General features: G+C 43.6%; 1 protein-coding gene across 1 annotated transcript; it reads right to left on the reverse strand.

Moving 5' to 3' along the window:
• Positions 1 to 696: 696 nt before the first annotated feature.
• Positions 697 to 17,509, reverse strand: PRDM14 (PR/SET domain 14). The gene is made up of 7 exons (XM_047073855.1): positions 16,705 to 17,509; positions 16,085 to 16,138; positions 15,839 to 15,996; positions 14,402 to 14,672; positions 9,456 to 9,658; positions 3,501 to 3,602; positions 697 to 924 (listed from the first exon to the last, which is right to left on the reverse strand). Exons 1-7 carry the CDS (start codon positions 17,507 to 17,509, stop codon positions 697 to 699), a joined length of 1,821 nt encoding a protein of 606 aa, XP_046929811.1.
• Between the last annotated feature and the right edge of the window lie 200 nt (positions 17,510 to 17,709).

A 17,709-nucleotide genomic window follows, 5' to 3' on the forward strand; every position in this document is an offset into this window, starting at 1 on the left:
GAAGTCGGACGCTCAACCGACTGAGCCACCCAGGCGCCCCTAGTCTGTTGCAATTTTTAAGTCTTTTCTCATTTGGCAATAATTTTTCTTCCCCAATTACAAGGCTCACAGATGATGGCGTGAATACGTAACTTCTGTGTCCGTAGTAATTCTGTGTGGTGCTGAACAAATTAACCTGCATTGGTCATGTGATGGGGGGAGGGTGGGAACTAAGGGTTTAAAATAAATACAAGAAAGATGGCAGACTAATCTATGTCCAAACAGTTACAATACTAAGGAAGCTCGGAGTTGAATGAACTTTTAAAGAATTTATTCTATAAAGAATAGACCAGGTGATGGCCACAGACATGACAACTGGGGGTCTAAAACAAATAGAGAAAAGGTCTTTTTCATCACAAAAATCAAACTCTACTCCCAGTCCCTCCCTCAGGGTTTGTGTTGAGTTTCCAGACCCTGAAGCTCTCTATGAATAGTCAGCGTTCACTACTTTTAGGTAAATTCACCAAAATTCCATTCTTGTTAAAAATTGTGAAGAACATTTCTGTGAAAGCTGGTGAAATCAGCTTTTTGGCCGGTTCCATTTTTCTGTTTCTCATCTTAGTAAAACTATCATCTGTTCATACGACACACCCATAAGCAAGGAAAACAAAGACAGAATCCTAGCATTTAGTTTTTACATTGTCCCCATACTGAGGGCTAGTAGCCTTCGTGAAGCTTCGTGTGGGAGTAGAACGCTTCTTGATCCTGGAAGGTTTTTCCACAGATGCTGCAGGAGCAGCCCTCATCTTCCTTGTGCGAGCGACGGACGTGGCTGTCATGGGCGGCGTGGGATGCAAAAGATTTACCACAGTACTTGCATTTGAAGGGCTTCTCCCCTGAGTGCTGCCTGATATGCGTGCGGAGGATGCTGGAGGCAGTGAACCTCTGCAGAGAACAGACAGCAGAATAAAAAGTAAACTTCCATCACCTGCACAGCCAACTAGACAAAGGGGTTAACTTCAACGTCACTGATCCTTAGTTCTCCAATAGATGAATCTGGGTTTTAAGGCTATAGAGCACTCTTCTTCAACAGTAGCGGTCTTAATAACAAAAGGACATGACAGACATGAGGCTCAGGACCCTGCGTATAAACAAGCAATTCCAATGCAGGTGGACCCAGGACCACACCAAGAGAACATGCATTATAGGAGTAGTTCGTATTGGCCACGGTCTTGCATAAAGCAGTATCTTATTGGTTTCTTCTTTTTTTAAAGATTTTATTTTTAGGAAATCTCTCCACCCAACACAAGGCTTGAATTTCTAACCCCACGACCAAGAGTCGCACGCTCCATGGACTGAGCCAGCCAGGCACCCCAGTGTCTTCTTTTTGTAAACTTAAAACTTTTTGAGGTGATTGTTTACTCACAGGCAGTCTTAAGAAATATTAGAGATTCTGTGTACCCTTTACAGAGTTTCCCTCAGTAGTACCTCTTGGAGAACTACGGTACAGTATCACAACCAGGATTCTGATGTTGATAGTGAAGATCAGAACAATTTTATCATGATGACCCCTCACGTTGCCCTTTTAGGGCCATACTGATCCCTCTCACTCCCACTTTTTTTCTTTTAAGCCGTAACAACCGCTAACTGTTCTCCATTTTTGAGGCTGGTGTGTGGACAACAGCTCATGCCGTTTCTATTGCCGGGTAGCTCTCCCTGGTGTGGATGTGCCCAGTCTGTTCAATCACTTACCCGTTGAAGGACATCTGGGTTGTTTCCGGTGTGGGTTCTCATGAATAAAGCTGCTGCAAGCATTTGTGCACAGGTTTTTGTGTAAAGATATAAACCTTCATGTCTAAGGTAAGTGACCAGGAGGACAATTGCTGGGTTGTATGGCAGTTACCAAGTTTAGTTTTTAGTGAAACTGCCAAATTTTTTCAGAATGGTTGTCATATTTTAGATTCCCAAGTACTTTGCTGTGTTTACGTATCTTTTCTTGGCCACTTCTATTCTTTTCCTCATTCACTTCAGTACTACTTGTCACCTTCAAGTAGTATATTAGAGACGTAATGACTTCATCTTGGGGTCCATTGACTGTGATATAAAACACTAGTTTAAACTGGTGACCTCGGATTTGGGGGGCTGAGAGAGAAGAACTGGACAATGGGGTGTCTGGGCACATGTGGAGTTGGGTCACTGCCTAGTCAGGTTCATAAGCTGTACCTGCCTGAACACCCACACATGGTCAGTCTTCATCAGCTTAAGTAACTGAAGTCTAATGTGTCAACTGGGAGGCCAAATATTTAGTTCCCTTTCAGAACATCTCTCAGTACCAGGTTAGTTAGAAGTTACAAGGTAGGGATCAGAGTAAGAACTCCAGAAACAGAATGCGTTATGGAGTTATTCTGACCTTGCTCTGGAAATCCTGGACAGAATTTATTCCTCAGGAGAGGCTGCTTTTTTCACACAAACCCATGGTCACCTTCCTTCAGTTTGTGCTGGCTCCACATGGTCTACTTCTGGCTCAGCCTCATTTCGCCATGTTGATTATGACCATTCTATTGACCCACAATTTCTTTGGCAGCAGGTTTCCCCAAGTCTGGTGCGCTCAATGTTTTATTCTTCTGTGGGAGGTTTAGATGTCCCCCTAAGACAGCCTATATTCCTTTTATGGCTTTATTATATAAAACTGATGACAGAATCAATCTATTCCTATGCAATAGGACTTGCTGCAATGATGGAAATGTTGTGTCTGTGCTATCCAATTTGGTGGTCAGCAGCCACATGGGGCTATTGAGCACTTGAAATGTGCATAGTGCAACCAAATCACTGAACTTTCCATTTTATTTCATTTTTATTAAATTAAATAGCCACATATGGTTAATGGCTTACTAAGCATTGGGCAGCACAGATGTTTATCATCAAAACAGGACATGAGATGTTTTGATATAATGTCTAAAGCATGGTCAAACCATTGTTTCTATTCCAGCAACTCCTAACTACATATTTACATATTTGTGTCTTCATTTTAATCATTCAGTGTTCTGTATAATGTACATTAGATTCCATTTCAGCAATGTTGCTCTAGAAAGATAGAGGAGTTTGTGCTCTTTAATATTATGTAATTGTGTCTGCAATCATCAGGGCTGTCTGTAAATCAGGGGTGTATTTCTTTAAAAAAAGGTTTTTTTAAGTTTATTTATTTAAGTAATCTCTACATCCAACGTGGGGCTTGAACTCCGACTCAAACATCAAGAGTCGTATGTTCTACCGACTGAATCCAGACAACCCTGCGGGGTGTGTTTCATTACACGTGACCCAAATGCCAACTTGGCAGTAGGAGATCGTGTCTGATCATCTTAAGCAAACTGAACATATTTAGGGGTGGAAATGGGGTTTGGGCTGATAATGGACTAACCAAGAACTCCTTATAAGCCAGGCTTTATGCTTCAAGTTCTTAGCCATGAACATCCATCCAAACAGGGCTCAAGGCAGATCCCTTGGAAGGAGATTCCATTTACCTTTGTGCAGTATACACACTGGTATGGTCTGTCTCCAGAGTGGACTCTCGTGTGTTTGTTTAGGCTGGAAGACTGAGAGAAACATTTCCCACACGTAGAACACTAAGGTGTAAAAGAAACATGCAGTTAAAAATCACGTCTTCATTTTACCATTATGTTTATCTGGGAGTAAGAGGTAAAATATTCTATTTATCTTGCATATGTCTGTAGGCAGAGGATCAAGTAGACTCAGGCTGAGGGGTCTAATTAAAGTAGTAGAAAGACGACCCAGGGCTACACCGGAAGAATCTGGAAGCATGAGTTCTGGTCCAGAGCCTGCTCAATGCTGTGGCTTTCCATAATTCCTCTAAAGTCTCTGGCTGTCAGCTGCTTCAGATGTACAAGGTGGGAAGTGAACAGGAAGAGAAGACTGAATTAGTCCTGCTCTGTCAACAAGTAGCTGTGTGACCAGAGCAAGTCAGTTAAACTTGGACCCTTTGTCTCCTGCTTTTCTTGATGGGCACCACCCCACTTAATTCAACAAGTATTTATGGAGTACCTACTATGTGCTCGACACTTTGCTAGAGACAAGGAGCTAAAAAGCTAGTGGGTGTGGTGATGATTATGGAGCCCCAGATGGCAAAACAGGTGGCAGGTGGTCTGAGACACATTGTACCTACAAAAAAGTACCAGTTTGGGAGTCCAGTGAAAGCATGTGATGCAGCATGTGTTCACCTGCTGTCAAAGGTTCATGTCGTTTCTCTGTGCTCTTGACCCTCGTGACACATGCTGAATCTTTTCCAGGATCCCGAACCAGGTAAAGGAACATATTTTGCCTCCACACCCTGCTCCTCAGGTGTGCTTATGTGCACACACAGGAGAGAGGATATGTTTGGGGTAGATTTTATTTATTTTATTATTATTATTTTTTTTAAGGAAATGTTTTTCAAATTTACAACCTTTTTTTTTAACGTTTTATTTTTTATTTTTGAGACAGAGAGAGACAGAGCATGAATGGGGGAGGGTCAGAGAGAGGGAGACACAGAATCTGAAACAGGCTCCAGGCTCTGAGCTGTCAGCCCAGAGCCCGACGCGAGGCTCGAACTCATGAACCGCGAGATCATGACCTGAGCCGAAGTCGGACGCTTAACCGACTGAGCCACCCAGGCGCCCCTGGGGTAGATTTTAAAAGTCTTCTCTAGGGGCGCCTGGGTGGCTCGGTCGGTTAAGCGTCCGACTTCAGCTCAGGTCATGATCTCACGGTCGGTGGGTTCGAGCCCCGCGTCGGGCTCTGTGCTGACAGCTCAGAGCCTGGAGCCTGTTTCAGATTCTGTGTCTCCCTCTCTCTCTGCCCCTCCCCTGTTCATGCTCTGTCTCTCTCTGTCTTAAAAATAAATAAACGTTAAAAAAAAAAATTAAAAGTCTTCTCTAACTTTTCTGTGCTGTTTGAGGTTTTAATAATGAGCATTTGTTATCATTACTATGATTGCTAGCACAAAAAGTCAGGTGTTTGAGTTAATACTACAAAAAAGAACAGATCAAATATAAAGACTAAATACATGATTTGGAAAATAAGATTAGGGGACTCTGAGAATGGGGAGCAAAAATAATTAAAAGTTAAGCCTGGGTGGCTCAGTCGGATGAGTGTCTGACTCTTGATTTTGGCTCAGGTCACGAGCCTAGGGTCGTGGGATCGAGCCCCACGTCAGGCTCCATGCTCAGCTTAAGATTTTCTCTCTCTTAGCCCTTCTCCCCTGCTCAGGGTGCTCTCTCTCTATAAAATAAAAACAAGCCACGTGGGTGGCTCAGTTGGTTAAGCATCTGACTTCGGCTCAGGTCACGATCTCACGGTCGGTGGGTTCGAGCCCCATGTCGGGCTCTGTGCTGACAGCTCAGAGCCTGGAGCCTGCTTCACATTCTGTCTCCCTCTGTCTCTGCCCCTCTTCCACTCACACTCTGTCTCTCTCTCTCAAAGGTGAATAAACGTTAAAAAAAAAAAATTTTTAATTTTTTCAGAACTCCAAAGATAAATAACAAATTCCATAAAGAAAAAACCCAGTTATTTATAAATAATCAAGAACCAGATTGATATCAAATGATAAGAGTAAATGGAAAGATGCCTTGAAGGTTTTTGAAAATTGGAAATCAAGAGAGAAGAAGAGATGTAAAAATCAGTGGACCTAATTCAGAAAGGTGATGAAAACTATCCAAATAATGACAGTTCACAGGCCTAGAAAGCACCTGGTTCAAATCTGAATAAGCTCCATGAAGAATGCTTTCAACAAGGATGTAAATATCATTTTACACAATTAAGAAACTATATTTACCTCTTGTAATTAGAAATCCCAGCAAAAACAAAAAGCTTAGGGGGAAGTCAAAAACAAAATATAAAGAAAGTAAAAAGTCTGGCATAATTTTGAGCAATTTATAGACTATAAGCAACGATGCTTTCTGGAAAAATAAAGCTTTCGCTCCATTGGTCAGGAATTTTAGGAGGTTAGAGAGGGCTGAGATCCCAAATTCACATATAAACTTTTGGGACTCATTGCTATGAACTACAGGGATTTCCTCTGTCATTTATTTGTGTTCTTCATTAATTTTGCTCGACAAATTATGTGAAAAGGAGGTACATTTAGGTTTTAAATGCTGGATATAGGGGTGACAATACAGGGTTTTTCATTTTTGGTTGTACACTCAGCATCTTCTAATTGTCAATTCTTTTTCAGAAACTGGTTGGTTTTTTAAAAAAAATTATTTATCTTAAGTTCTGCAGGTTTCACCAGAGATTTTTTCCCCTTCTTTTCAACATAAATTAAATGTTTTGTTCAAGTTTTTGAAAAAATTAAATATATTTTATCACCTTAGAAGTTCAGTACTCAAACTTAAGTATATAAGATAAAGAAAACTAAAAAAAGCATTAAAAAATGCTTACCAGTAAAAATAAGAAAAGGAGTGCCATAAGAAATTCAGGTTGAGATACTTAGAATGCAGCTAGATACATGCTTCATGAGCTCAGGTCAGAGCTCTTGGCCAGGGATCAACATCCAAAGTGAAATGCTACTTATAGTCATAATAAAAGAGACGAGACCACTCAGGGAGAGTTTGCAAAGAGAAGATCACTAAAGAAGAATCGTGGGAACACTGAGGACACAGGACTCATCCTCTTCTATTGCCAGTTTAAAAAATGATTCTTTCTCCACTCTACCATAAAACCCAACTCCTCACTTCACTCTGACCAGCCTCCATGCCTTCTTTCTCGTCTCTCTTATCTACTGACAGCCTGGTCTACGGTCCCTCAGTCTCAAAGATGGCAGCACCTGTGGTACCTGGGTGGCTCAGTCGGTTAAGCAATTGACTTTGGCTCAGATCATGATCTCACATTCATGAATTCAAGCCCCACATCAGCTCTCTGCTCTCAGCACAGAGACTTCAGATCAGATCCTATCTCCCTCTCTCTGCCCTCTCCTCATGCACACGCGCACGCGCACACACACACACACACACACACACACACACACACACACCTCTCTCAAAAATAAATAAACATTAAAAAAAAAGATGGCAGCATCCGAGTACAGCTTCTCCGCTCAAACCCCGACTCAAGACCAACACCGTCCTCAGAGTTTAAGCAAATGACCTAGCCAACTTTCTAGCAGAAATATCTTGATCGAGCTCTGATAACCTTTTCTTCGATTCTTTTTAGTGAAAAACAAAAACAAATCCGACAGCTTCTCCTTTGTTAACCAACACCCCCTGGTCTTGAAGCTGCAGCAAATCTGACAAACGGCCTAAATGGTGTATCTCATCAGCTGTAAGATCCACCATTACTTTTTTGTGCTAAGAAAGAAAATGCCACCAATTGGAATGGTGGCATATCGTCACTTGTTGAACACACTCCAATTTCAGGAACATAAAGATGTGAAAAAACTCCAACCCGGAATTGATACAATATAGCTTGTAAAACATTATTACTAAAACATGTAGCAATAGAGATCTTTTCCAAGGATATAAATTGGTAAATCACAAGACAAATACAATGTGCCAATAAAATATAGTTTAAACATTTAGACCACATTAATTAAAATGCAAAGTAAAGCAAGATACCGTTTCCGTCTATCATAATGACAATGTAAAGAAGGACAGTAGCATTGCAGGAGACCTGGTGCTGCCTACTACACACACAAGCCCCCACCCCGGGCGGGACTACAAATCGACACATTCTCTGGAAGACAGTTTAGTGCCTCGATTCAAGAGCCTTCAAATTGTATACACCCTTTGACCCAGTGTTTCTACTTCTAGGAATCTATCCCAAAGAAATCATCAGACATGGATAACAGATAATGATTTGTATATAATATTGTTCACCACAGCAACACTGGGGGGAAAAAATCACAAAGCAGAAGATTGGTTAAATCAATGATAGCACATCCATCTAATATATACTGATGCAGCCATTACTATGTTTATAAATGACTCATGATGTTGTGTTAAGTCAGAAAACTAGCCTCAGAATATCCCCAAGTATGTTAAAAATACATAAATGTACACATACACGTAGAGAAAAACATTACACCTTAAATGTCTTAACTTGGGTCATAGCATATCAGGAGGCTTTTGTTTTGTCCAAAATATATTTACCAAACATACATTCTTTTCCCACGTTAAACAGTAAAAATTGGAAATAAATTTATCACTTTTTAAAATGTTTATTTTGAGAGAGAGCATGAACGAGCATGAGAAGAGGAGGAGGGGCAGAGAGAGAGAGAGAGAGAGAGAGAGAGAGAGAATCCCAAGCAGGCTCTGTGCTGCCAGCACAGAGCCTGACATGGGCTTGAACTAATGAACCTTGAGATCATGACCTGAGCTGAACTCAAGAGTCAGCCGCTTAACCAACTAAGCCACCCAGGCACCCCAGTAATTTCACTGTCTTATACTTCAAATGTTCCTAGAATTCTGGTAAGTATGTGCTTTTCTGTGGGAAGTGGTATTTGGAGGGGACTGGGTTGGTGTGGACATCTTTGTAGATCTGGACCACCACGGGGTTGTTGAAAACTAATTGTGTTAAATGTCTTTTGATGAGCAAAATAACACATGATTATTGTAAAAATCCTCAAACTTTCTAGGAGTAAGTAATATAGTGACTGGGATTTCCCTGCAAGCTTAGCCGTGAACAGATAAGATCCACCAGTGGGGGAAGATAAGGGCGATTTTATGAAGATTGCTCTCGCTTTTCAAGTGAACAGAACTGGGACTCTGGGGTCGCTCGGGTGGTAGCCTCATCAGCCAGTTCGACAGGGCTGGGAGCCACACCCATGTCTGTCTGCACCTAAGTCCCATCCTTTCTTCTAAACAGGCTCAATGGTGCATGCACTTTTTTTCACCAAGTCCGGCAGAGCAACCAGATATCCGGAATAGCAGAAAATGGCTCCCTATGGCCATTGTTGCTTTTCTTCCTGACAAAATCCTTGGCATGCCACAGATGCCTTCCATTCTTTGGGCCATGCCTCTGCCTCATCCTTATCTACAATGGTCAATATGCCTGCACAGATGATGGAACAACGTACAGTGATCTAAAAGCACATGCCAGGCTCCTTCTTGCTCGGAACATCTCGACCCTCTCCCCCTCCTCAACCAACTCTGCCTCTGACATAAATCACACATCCCATTGTCCTTCTAGACTAGGCTCAAGGCCACCTCTTCTGTGAGGCCTTTCATAACCCACGTCTCCAGGTAGAAGTGGACACCCTTCCTTTGTGTCCTCTCAACCTCATGCATCCGTTCTAGCACTGTGACGCGGTACCTCCTGTGTGCCCCTCCACGGCACCATCCCTTTCTTCATAGACCCTACATCGTCAAGCATGGTGTCCCAGCAACTCACATCCAGAGGACCCTCACTGTGTCTTCAGGGGTTTGAGAAAGGAGCAGGAAAGCAATGTGAGTAACGGGCCACCCATCGTTCGTCACCCTACTTCTTACCTTGTGAGGCCGGTGCTTCTCATGAACGTGAAGGACATGGATTCGGAGCCGGTCCCGCTTCTCAAAGGATCGTGTGCAGAGAGAGCAGGGAAATTTCCTGTCACCCTTGTCCACACAAGGGGTGTATTTGAGGTGCTTATCTCTGTAATATTTGTAGGTAAATACTTTTCCACATCTTTCACATCTGTAGCCTTCTGCAGACTCTGTCAAACACAGGAGGATAAGTGCCAGGGGCTTTGTCAGCTACCTTCCCTCATTCTTATTTCCTCCAGCAGGATTAAAAAAAAAAAATGTTTTTTCATGTTTATTTATTTTTGAGAGAGAGGCACACACACACACACACACACACACACACACACACATAACGTGAGTGGGGGAGGGGCAGAGAGAGAGGGAGACACAGAATCCGAAGCAGGCTCCAGGCTCTGACCTGTCAGCACAGAACCCGATGCGGGGATCGAACTCATGAACCATGAGATCATGACCTGAGCCGAAGTCAGACACTTAACTGACTCAGCCACCCAGGCGGCCCTCTCCAACAGGATTTTTAAAAAAACCTTTTATTACAGAATAATTTAAACACATACTAAATCAAAATAATGCACTAACAATCCCCCATGCACTCAACACCAAGCTTTGACAACGATCAACTTATAGCCAATTTTGTTTTCATTTAGATCACTTCCCTCCGTGACTATTTCAATACTAATTATCATTTGGTTCATAAATGCCTCAAACTGCAATCTTTAAAATATAATACTTTTAAAAAGTAGTAACCCGGGGCGCCTGGGTGGCGCAGTCGGTTAAGCGTCCGACTTCAGCCAGGTCACGATCTCGCGGTCCGTGAGTTCGAGCCCCGCGTCGGGCTCTGTGCTGACGGCTCAGAGCCTGGAGCCTGTTTCCGATTCTGTGTCTCCCTCTCTCTCTGCCCCTCCCCCGTTCATGCTCTGTCTCTCTCTGTCCCAAAAATAAATAAACGTTGAAAAAAAAAATTTAAAAAAAAAAAAAAAAGTAGTAACCGTATTGTCGTTGTCATACCTAAACAATGAACTCTTATTCCTTAAAGAAATACATATGTGTATACACGTATGTTTAATTACTTTCCAATCAGTTCGATTAGGGTTCGAAGTCTTCATGTTTTCCATGCTTTGCTATGTTTCTCCAGTCTATTAATTTAGCCCTGCCTCCAGCCCTATTTAAGAGCAGTTCAATCCGAAAGTTCTTTTTATTTTTTAATTTTTTTTAGCGTTTATTTATTTTTTAAAGAGAGACAGAGCTTGAGCATGGGAGGGGCAAGGAGAGAGGAAGACTTAGAATGTGAAGCATGCTCCAGGCTCTGAGCTGTCAGCACAGAGCCTGACTCGGGGCTTGAACTCATGAACTATGAGATCATGACCTGAGCTGAAGTCGGACACTTAACCAACTGAGCCACTCAGGTGCCCCTCGACACCACAGTTCTTGAAGCCACTTCTGACTGGCACGTGTTACAAGGCTGGGTTAATATACCAAAACATACCTATCGTGTCCTTTTCAGATCAGCCCAAGCTCTAAGTTCAAAGCAGTTCACCTCAGGCCATGATGGACACCAATTGCTTACTTCCTAGGCTTCACAAGAGCTGCTCCATTTGGCCCCTTTTATGAAGTCTTAGGCATTTGTTTAGCTCACAGTTTACTTCTCTGAACCTTTGGAAACGATTCCAGAGCTACAACCAACATGTATGGAGTAAGGCTGACAATATCTTGCCTTCCCTTGTATTTATAGGGTTACCATGATGATTAATTTAATCCTATCATTTATTGAGTTCTTACCAAAGAGCGATACTATCACTGAGTGATACACAAGATCCAGAAAGGTAAATCTGTTTTTATCAATGAAGGGAGGGGGAGAGAGGTTAGAGAGGGTTCAGCCGACTCTAGCAAGGGAGGTCCCAGGTCCAGGGGTGTCTATGTGTTGGGGGGAGAGGAGGGGACAGGGGCCACCTACAAAAGCCTCCCTGCTGAGGACACTCTGGATTCCAGAGGATCAAGTGGCTTTGACTGTGAATGCATCACTGAGACCTCATTGTCTGGCCCCAGAGAGAAAGAGAGAAGGGCCAGGAATAAGTATATGCAGGAGTCTGTAGATGGAAATCTTTTTAGCATCAGGACAGCAGGGAAGCTATCCATCAGGGGCTTTGTTAGTTGACAACTACCTCCCAGGCACGTTTAACAGGTGGCTAAGGAAATAAACCATTCATTAAGTAAATAACCAGGAAGGCAACCGCCATCCCCAGGATGGTCCACTGCCTGGCATGTCTATCACTTTCATTGAGGTGCTAATATTCTCAGAAGTCCCTTGCTGGGATGGTTTTAGCTCAGCACTAGAATTTTCATTGGTCAGAATGGCCTGGCCTTCCTGCTTCCTCCGGTGGGAAGAGAGGGTCTACAAGACTGTATCAGTGACCTTTACAAATCAAAGCACTAGAGCACACCGAAATTCAGAATAATGGTTCGATAGGGAGTCTGCATGAGAACAACCACTTAGGCAAAAATGAGACTCCACCTTTGCTAACCAATTAGGGCTCACCTGTCTGCATTTTCTGCTCAGGTCTTTGGAAATTTAACTTAACCTGATAACTTCATCCTGTTCTCTTTCCTTCTTCATCCTCCCCACCCTCACTCCCCAACCTCAGTCAACTCCTCTTTTTAGCCAAGGGGTTTTCCAGTCTCGACTATACTACTTTCTGCCCCTCCACAGTGTAGAGTTTGGTAACAATTAAGAGCTGTCTTCACATTCCACACCTCCATCCCCCAAAACACACACTCCACAGGCTTGCATACTCAAATAACCCGCCCACATAGGGTCCAGACTCTTCCCTCCCACTCAAGACGTTAAAGGGGGAAGGAAGTTCCCACCATTCCTCGCCAAAAGCCTTTGAGGAAAAGTTCTTTGACAGGACAGAAGAATTTCGATTTTTCTTTCCTTTTTAATCCTATTCAAAACCATTCATTAACAGAAAACAAATTAATTCATCCACAATTCTTTCCAACAAATTAAGCTGTTTACCAATTTCTTTCCATACACTCTCCCAAATATATATTATTTTAACCCCATTTACTATCATAAGCCCTCATCCTTCCCTGTTCCTTATCACCAGATGGGGATTTCTGATTTCTGCATATTATTCTATATGTTAATATATCACCATTTACATAACAATTACTCTACTGTTGAACATTTAGGTTGTTTGTGATTTTTCATTAATAGGGATGGTTCCATTGTAAAAACCTTCCTGCGCAAACCTTGTCCTTCTGGACCATTTTCTGAAGACAAATTTCCAGAAGAGTATTACTGAGTAATCAAAAGTTATGATCATTGTAATAGCCAATAATAGTGTTAAATACTTTTTCAAAAAGATGATTGTATCTTGTGAGTTATTGAGCATGTGTATATTTTCTCAAATGTATTTTTCAGTTTTATTTCAAAAACAATCAGTACATTTTGGAAGTGACCAAAAAGAATCCATAAGTATGAGATAAGTGTGAGGTCATGGACTTTAGAGAGTCCCACCATCTCACCACCACCCCCGAATTTACCCCCCACACTATCCGCTCATTGGGGTAGCAGGAAGATAGATGGTTTACCCAACTGTTTCCGAGAGGCCCTCATAATTTGGACTCTCGAAACAAGAGCCTGTTCATTATTCACTTCCTAATCCCAGTGAGCGTGTCCTTTCCCCTGGCTTCCCTATTCCCCAAAGCCAAATTTCCTTCCCTCTCCCAGCCTAACACACCCTATATTTCCTTCCACCTCTAAGCAGCTTTCCCTGAATTAGTCCTTATGTCTTCTGCTTTCCCTTCAATACACACTAAGATCCAGGAGAAAGGGATATGAAGGTGTTGAGGATTATTTCCTGCACCAAAGGGTCTATGTTTGCAAGGGAGATGTGCACGCATACAATCACTGTATTGTGTGATGAATGCAAATTTACTTCTTTCTTTCTGTTACTTATCACACTTATTATAACATAATAAGGTGGTCTTCCACCCTATTACATACATTTTGCATTTAACTCATCCCACCCACCAGATCGGGATTCCCAAGCTTTTGTGTATGTAAAAATCAGTCAGAGAATTTGCAAATCCCAGAGGCTCATTCCCAGACGGTGGGTTGGTGGTTCTCTGGCTCCTCAACCTTCTCATGTGGTCCAGGGGCCAACAGCATCAGCCTCCCCAGGAAGCTTGATAGAAATGCAGAATCTTAGGTCATCCCAGCCCTGAATGAGAATCTGCATCTTTCCAAGATCCCCAGGTAGTCAACACCCACATTAAAATCTGAGAGTGAGAGTCTAACTCAATGCTTCTCCAAGGGGACGAAGATCCACAGCAGGAAATATATTTTATATTTGAGACTCAGTATACCACACATCTCCACTTGTAGTCAAACTTCACCAAACAATACTTGAGATTCACATCAATATTTTCTATTCTACTCTATTCTAATTCGTTTTTTTTCTTTAAAGATGGTCTAAACCACTAAATTGATTTCCCACATTAAGATACTGCAACCCCTACTTGAAAAACACTGCTCTAAGAGCTTTGATGGAGTCATCAGCTGTGTTAGCCTGAGCAGAGATGAATCAGAAACTGGCTCACCTAGGGAAGAAGTTGCATCCATGTATTTGGCCTTTATTTACTTTTTCCTCTGAGAGGAGGTGATGGGGAAGAAGAAAAGGTTTCCTTGTGAATATTAGTAGCCTCAGCAGCTGTGGAAAGATAAGGGCATTTTCCTTTCGCTGGGTAGTGCCCCCCTGGTTAGAGACATCCTCAGTTTAGTCTCCCCTGCATTAGCCTCTGCGAAGGGGATGCCCCCCAAGTCAGCGGGGATGCTGCAGGAGGGTGTGGTTCATGTGCCAAGTCCTTCCACTAGAAGAGCCTCACTGGGAAAGGCAAAGGTGTGCACTCACCTTCAGAGGGTCCAGGCACCGGCTTCCCCTGCTCTGTGACCTGAAGGCTCATGGGAATGTCCAAAAACTTTTCATAGCAGTCTCCATACCACACAAGGAGCTCTTGGTTCTGGCAGATATCCTTGCAGCTCTCGTAAAATATCTGCCCCTGACACTGCACCGCAACCAGGTTCTGCTCCTTGGGGAAACGGGCGCAGTTGACGTAGGCCATCCAGTTCCCCGCACCTCCTTTTCCATCTATGAAGTGGCTCAAATGACCATCTTCGAAGATCTAAAAAAAAATGAAACGTAAAGTTTAAAATGCACTTTTTCTTTGTGCCTAACCTATAAAATTACTTATTAAAATTTATAGTCCAAATCTCATGCTTGAGTCCACTGAATATACTTATTATTAACATTATTAAGCCCAAATAGATGTATTAGCTTATCTCTATCGGTGCTGTGACATTCTTAAAGGTTCTTACTTTTATCACTTTAATTTCCAAATTTCTATAGTATCTTAATTCCATAAGCAGAGAAAAGGGGAATTAGAGAAGTTTGCATTTAATTCCCAACTTAAAGACAACCAATTAGTTTTGTGCTTTTTCCCAACCTGGTTGTCATGCATGTATGTAATTCTTTCTCTGCTGTTGGCAATTCCAGTCTCCAATGTTTTGTTATTATCAGCAACCTTGTGATTAACATCTTCCACAGGGTCTGAATTTCAGATTACACTCCTGCCCTATATTCCTAGAAGTAGGAATTCAGGGTCAAGGGGAGGTACCTGATATATTCTAACTGGAGTCCGACCAGCATGCCCCAAACACAGTCAAGAGTATCAGTTTTTAAAAACCCATAGCTAATTTCATAGGCAGATGATATCAAATTTAAAAATTTGTTTTTATTCTCTTTGGCATATTCTCAGCAGCACTGTATAACATTTAAGCCATTTGGTTTTACCCATAAACAAAGATAAATATTAACTCTTCAATATGTATATTCCATTGATAATCTTCACAGATTAAAACGATTTAAGGCATCAGGAAACACAAAGAATTCACTTAGAGGTGCTATCTTAATGGAGTGAATATCTACCTTTCCTTCTCTCTCTTTTTTTAAGTTTATTTATTCATTTTGAGAGAGAGAAAGAGAGAGAGAGAGAGAGAGAGAAAGTGAGAACACAAGCTGCGGAGGGGTAGAGAGAGGGGGCAGAGGATCCGAAGCAGGCTCTGCACCGATGCAGGGGCTTGAACCCACAAACCGTGAGATCATGACCTGAGCGGAAGTCAGAAGCTCAACCAACTGAGCCACCCAGGTGCCCCTCTTCCCTTCTCTTTATACTGTAAAACAGGCAGCACAGAAGCAGAGGGACCCCCTCCCAGAGGGCCAGAAGCTGACACTGTTCTCCACTGGCTTCATTTCCCACTTTGTCAACCCACCAGAAGCATATTTATTTACCTCCCACATCAGAGAATTGTCTCCATAGGTCTTGACTTCACTGGCGTTGACCACTTTACCTTGAAAGGGTCCAAATCTGACTCCTTTGGCAACAAGGCTACTGCAGAATACACCAAAATGCCGCACCTCACCAAACATCGTCTGCTTGAGGCAGAGACCTAGGGGGAAAGCCCGAGGCAGGAAAGCCAATGAGGCAACTGACTGCATTACATCAGGACAGAAATCCAAGCCAGAGGCTCTGCTTACCTTCTGGTAGTTGAAGGGAGTCTTTATCCAGAGTTCGACAAAGAGAATCAGATCCTAGAAAAGGGGTTAAGATTTTATTTTTCATAAGGTGTTTCCCTCCCTGCTTCTTAGAGGTAACCATTATCCTTAGTTTAATGTTGATTTATCCTTTATATTTTTCCTGCTCCTTTTACGTATAAAATTTCTCCTTTGAGACTCAGAACAGCCCCTGCAAGGTTATGTAATTAACCCCCGTTTTGCAAATTTAAAGAACTTGAGAAGCAGAGATAATGCTGATTTTGAATAAGGTGGAGATAGATGGCTAAACTGGGACTCCCAGTATGAATTGCGTGAGGCTCTAGTGGAGCTACCTTGCATTATCCCGGTAGAATCTGATCCCAGCTGACATCCACTATGTGAGCCATGTCTCTCTTCTCCCTCCTCCACTAAAGCCAACCTTAGGAATCAAGCATTAAAGCAAGTACAGCCTCAGAAGTGAGGGATCCATCCTGATGGGAAATATCCACACTTCCCCGCTAGACTTGAGCCGTCTCAGATCCACCTCGAGTGCTCCTTCCCCACTCCTCCTCCCACCTCTATTCCCATCCAACCCGACTCCTGCCCGACGTGACCACCTTTACCAGAGCTGTCCGTGGGGACCAGGAAACCGGAAACCGCGTGGTGCAGAGGGGCTGAGTGATCCAGGCTGGGAATGACCCCGAACAGAACTAAGTGCAGGTCCTCCTGGGTGAAGTGGTAGCGGTGAGATGACTTCCCTTGTTGGTTCAGCGGTTTGGAGCCCTCCTCAGACCGCTTGCTGGGGGAGCAAGATAATAACTGGGAGGCCTTCACCCCCTCAGGGAACAGGGAAGCATTCACAGCCGGCGGCGGCATTAAAATTTCAGGTCCACAGCACTGGCCACTGTCACTTCGGCCACCAGTATGGCCCAAGTCTTCACCGGTGGCGCCTGCATACTCGCGGCTGCTGTTGAGGAAGTGCGGCACCTCTCTGGGGAGGTGGGGAATTGGGGACCACGGTGGCAGCTTGCTGTAGCAGGGCAGGTCGTAGAGCGGCTCCCTCTGCAGAGCCAAGCTGGTGCTCAGCAAGAGAGGCGCGGGCCGGAAGGCAAAGGGGGGCATAGCGTGGGATGCAGTCACGGCGGCCTCCAGCTGCGGGAAAGGTTGGAAATCTTCCTCCGCAGCGGTTAGCATGTTCGCATAGTGGCCATAGGGCGGGAAAGGCGTGTAGTAGGCGTCCAGGTGTTGGGGGCCTCCCTGGAGCCTCTCAGGAGGATAGCACATCTTGCCCTGGGGTCCGGCCTCACCTGGCCGCCGCAGAGCCATCCTGGGGGCACAGCGCGAGGCGGGTCTGCGGGAAAGCAAGCGCAGCCGAGTGAGGTGCGCAGGGCGCTGCGACCCTGCTCCTCCCTGCCTACTCTCTATCATCCGAGCTAGCCCCTGGTCGAAGGGAATCGCCTAAACCTCCCAACTCGATCTCGCAAGCCCTACCCCACAAACAAAACAAAACAAAACAAAACCGCAATGCAAACAAACACACAAAACCCCAAACGAAAATCTTCCGGGATCTTGCTCCACTCCAAGTTCCTGGTGAGAGTCGCTTTTGCCTTCCCTCTCCAAACGCACCC

This window comes from Lynx rufus, unplaced genomic scaffold, assembly GCF_022079265.1.
Source record: "Lynx rufus isolate CCGP_SWC_20201006 ecotype Redwood Valley unplaced genomic scaffold, mLynRuf1.p SCAF_12, whole genome shotgun sequence".
Lineage (NCBI taxonomy): Eukaryota > Metazoa > Chordata > Mammalia > Carnivora > Felidae > Lynx > Lynx rufus.

What these genes read in the sequence shown, in the direction of transcription:
- PRDM14 (XM_047073855.1), bottom strand. Translation starts at nt 17,509, where the DNA reads ATGATAGAGAGTAGGCAGGGAGGAGCAGGGTCGCAGCGCCCTGCGCAC. An exon ending in GGTCCCCACGGACAGCTCTG is followed by an intron (nt 16,139 to 16,704) that starts GTAAAGGTGGTC and finishes CCCCTTTTCTAG; the next exon opens with GATCTGATTCTCTTTGTCGA. An exon ending in CTCCCTTCAACTACCAGAAG is followed by an intron (nt 15,997 to 16,084) that starts GTAAGCAGAGCC and finishes CTTTCCCCCTAG; the next exon opens with GTCTCTGCCTCAAGCAGACG.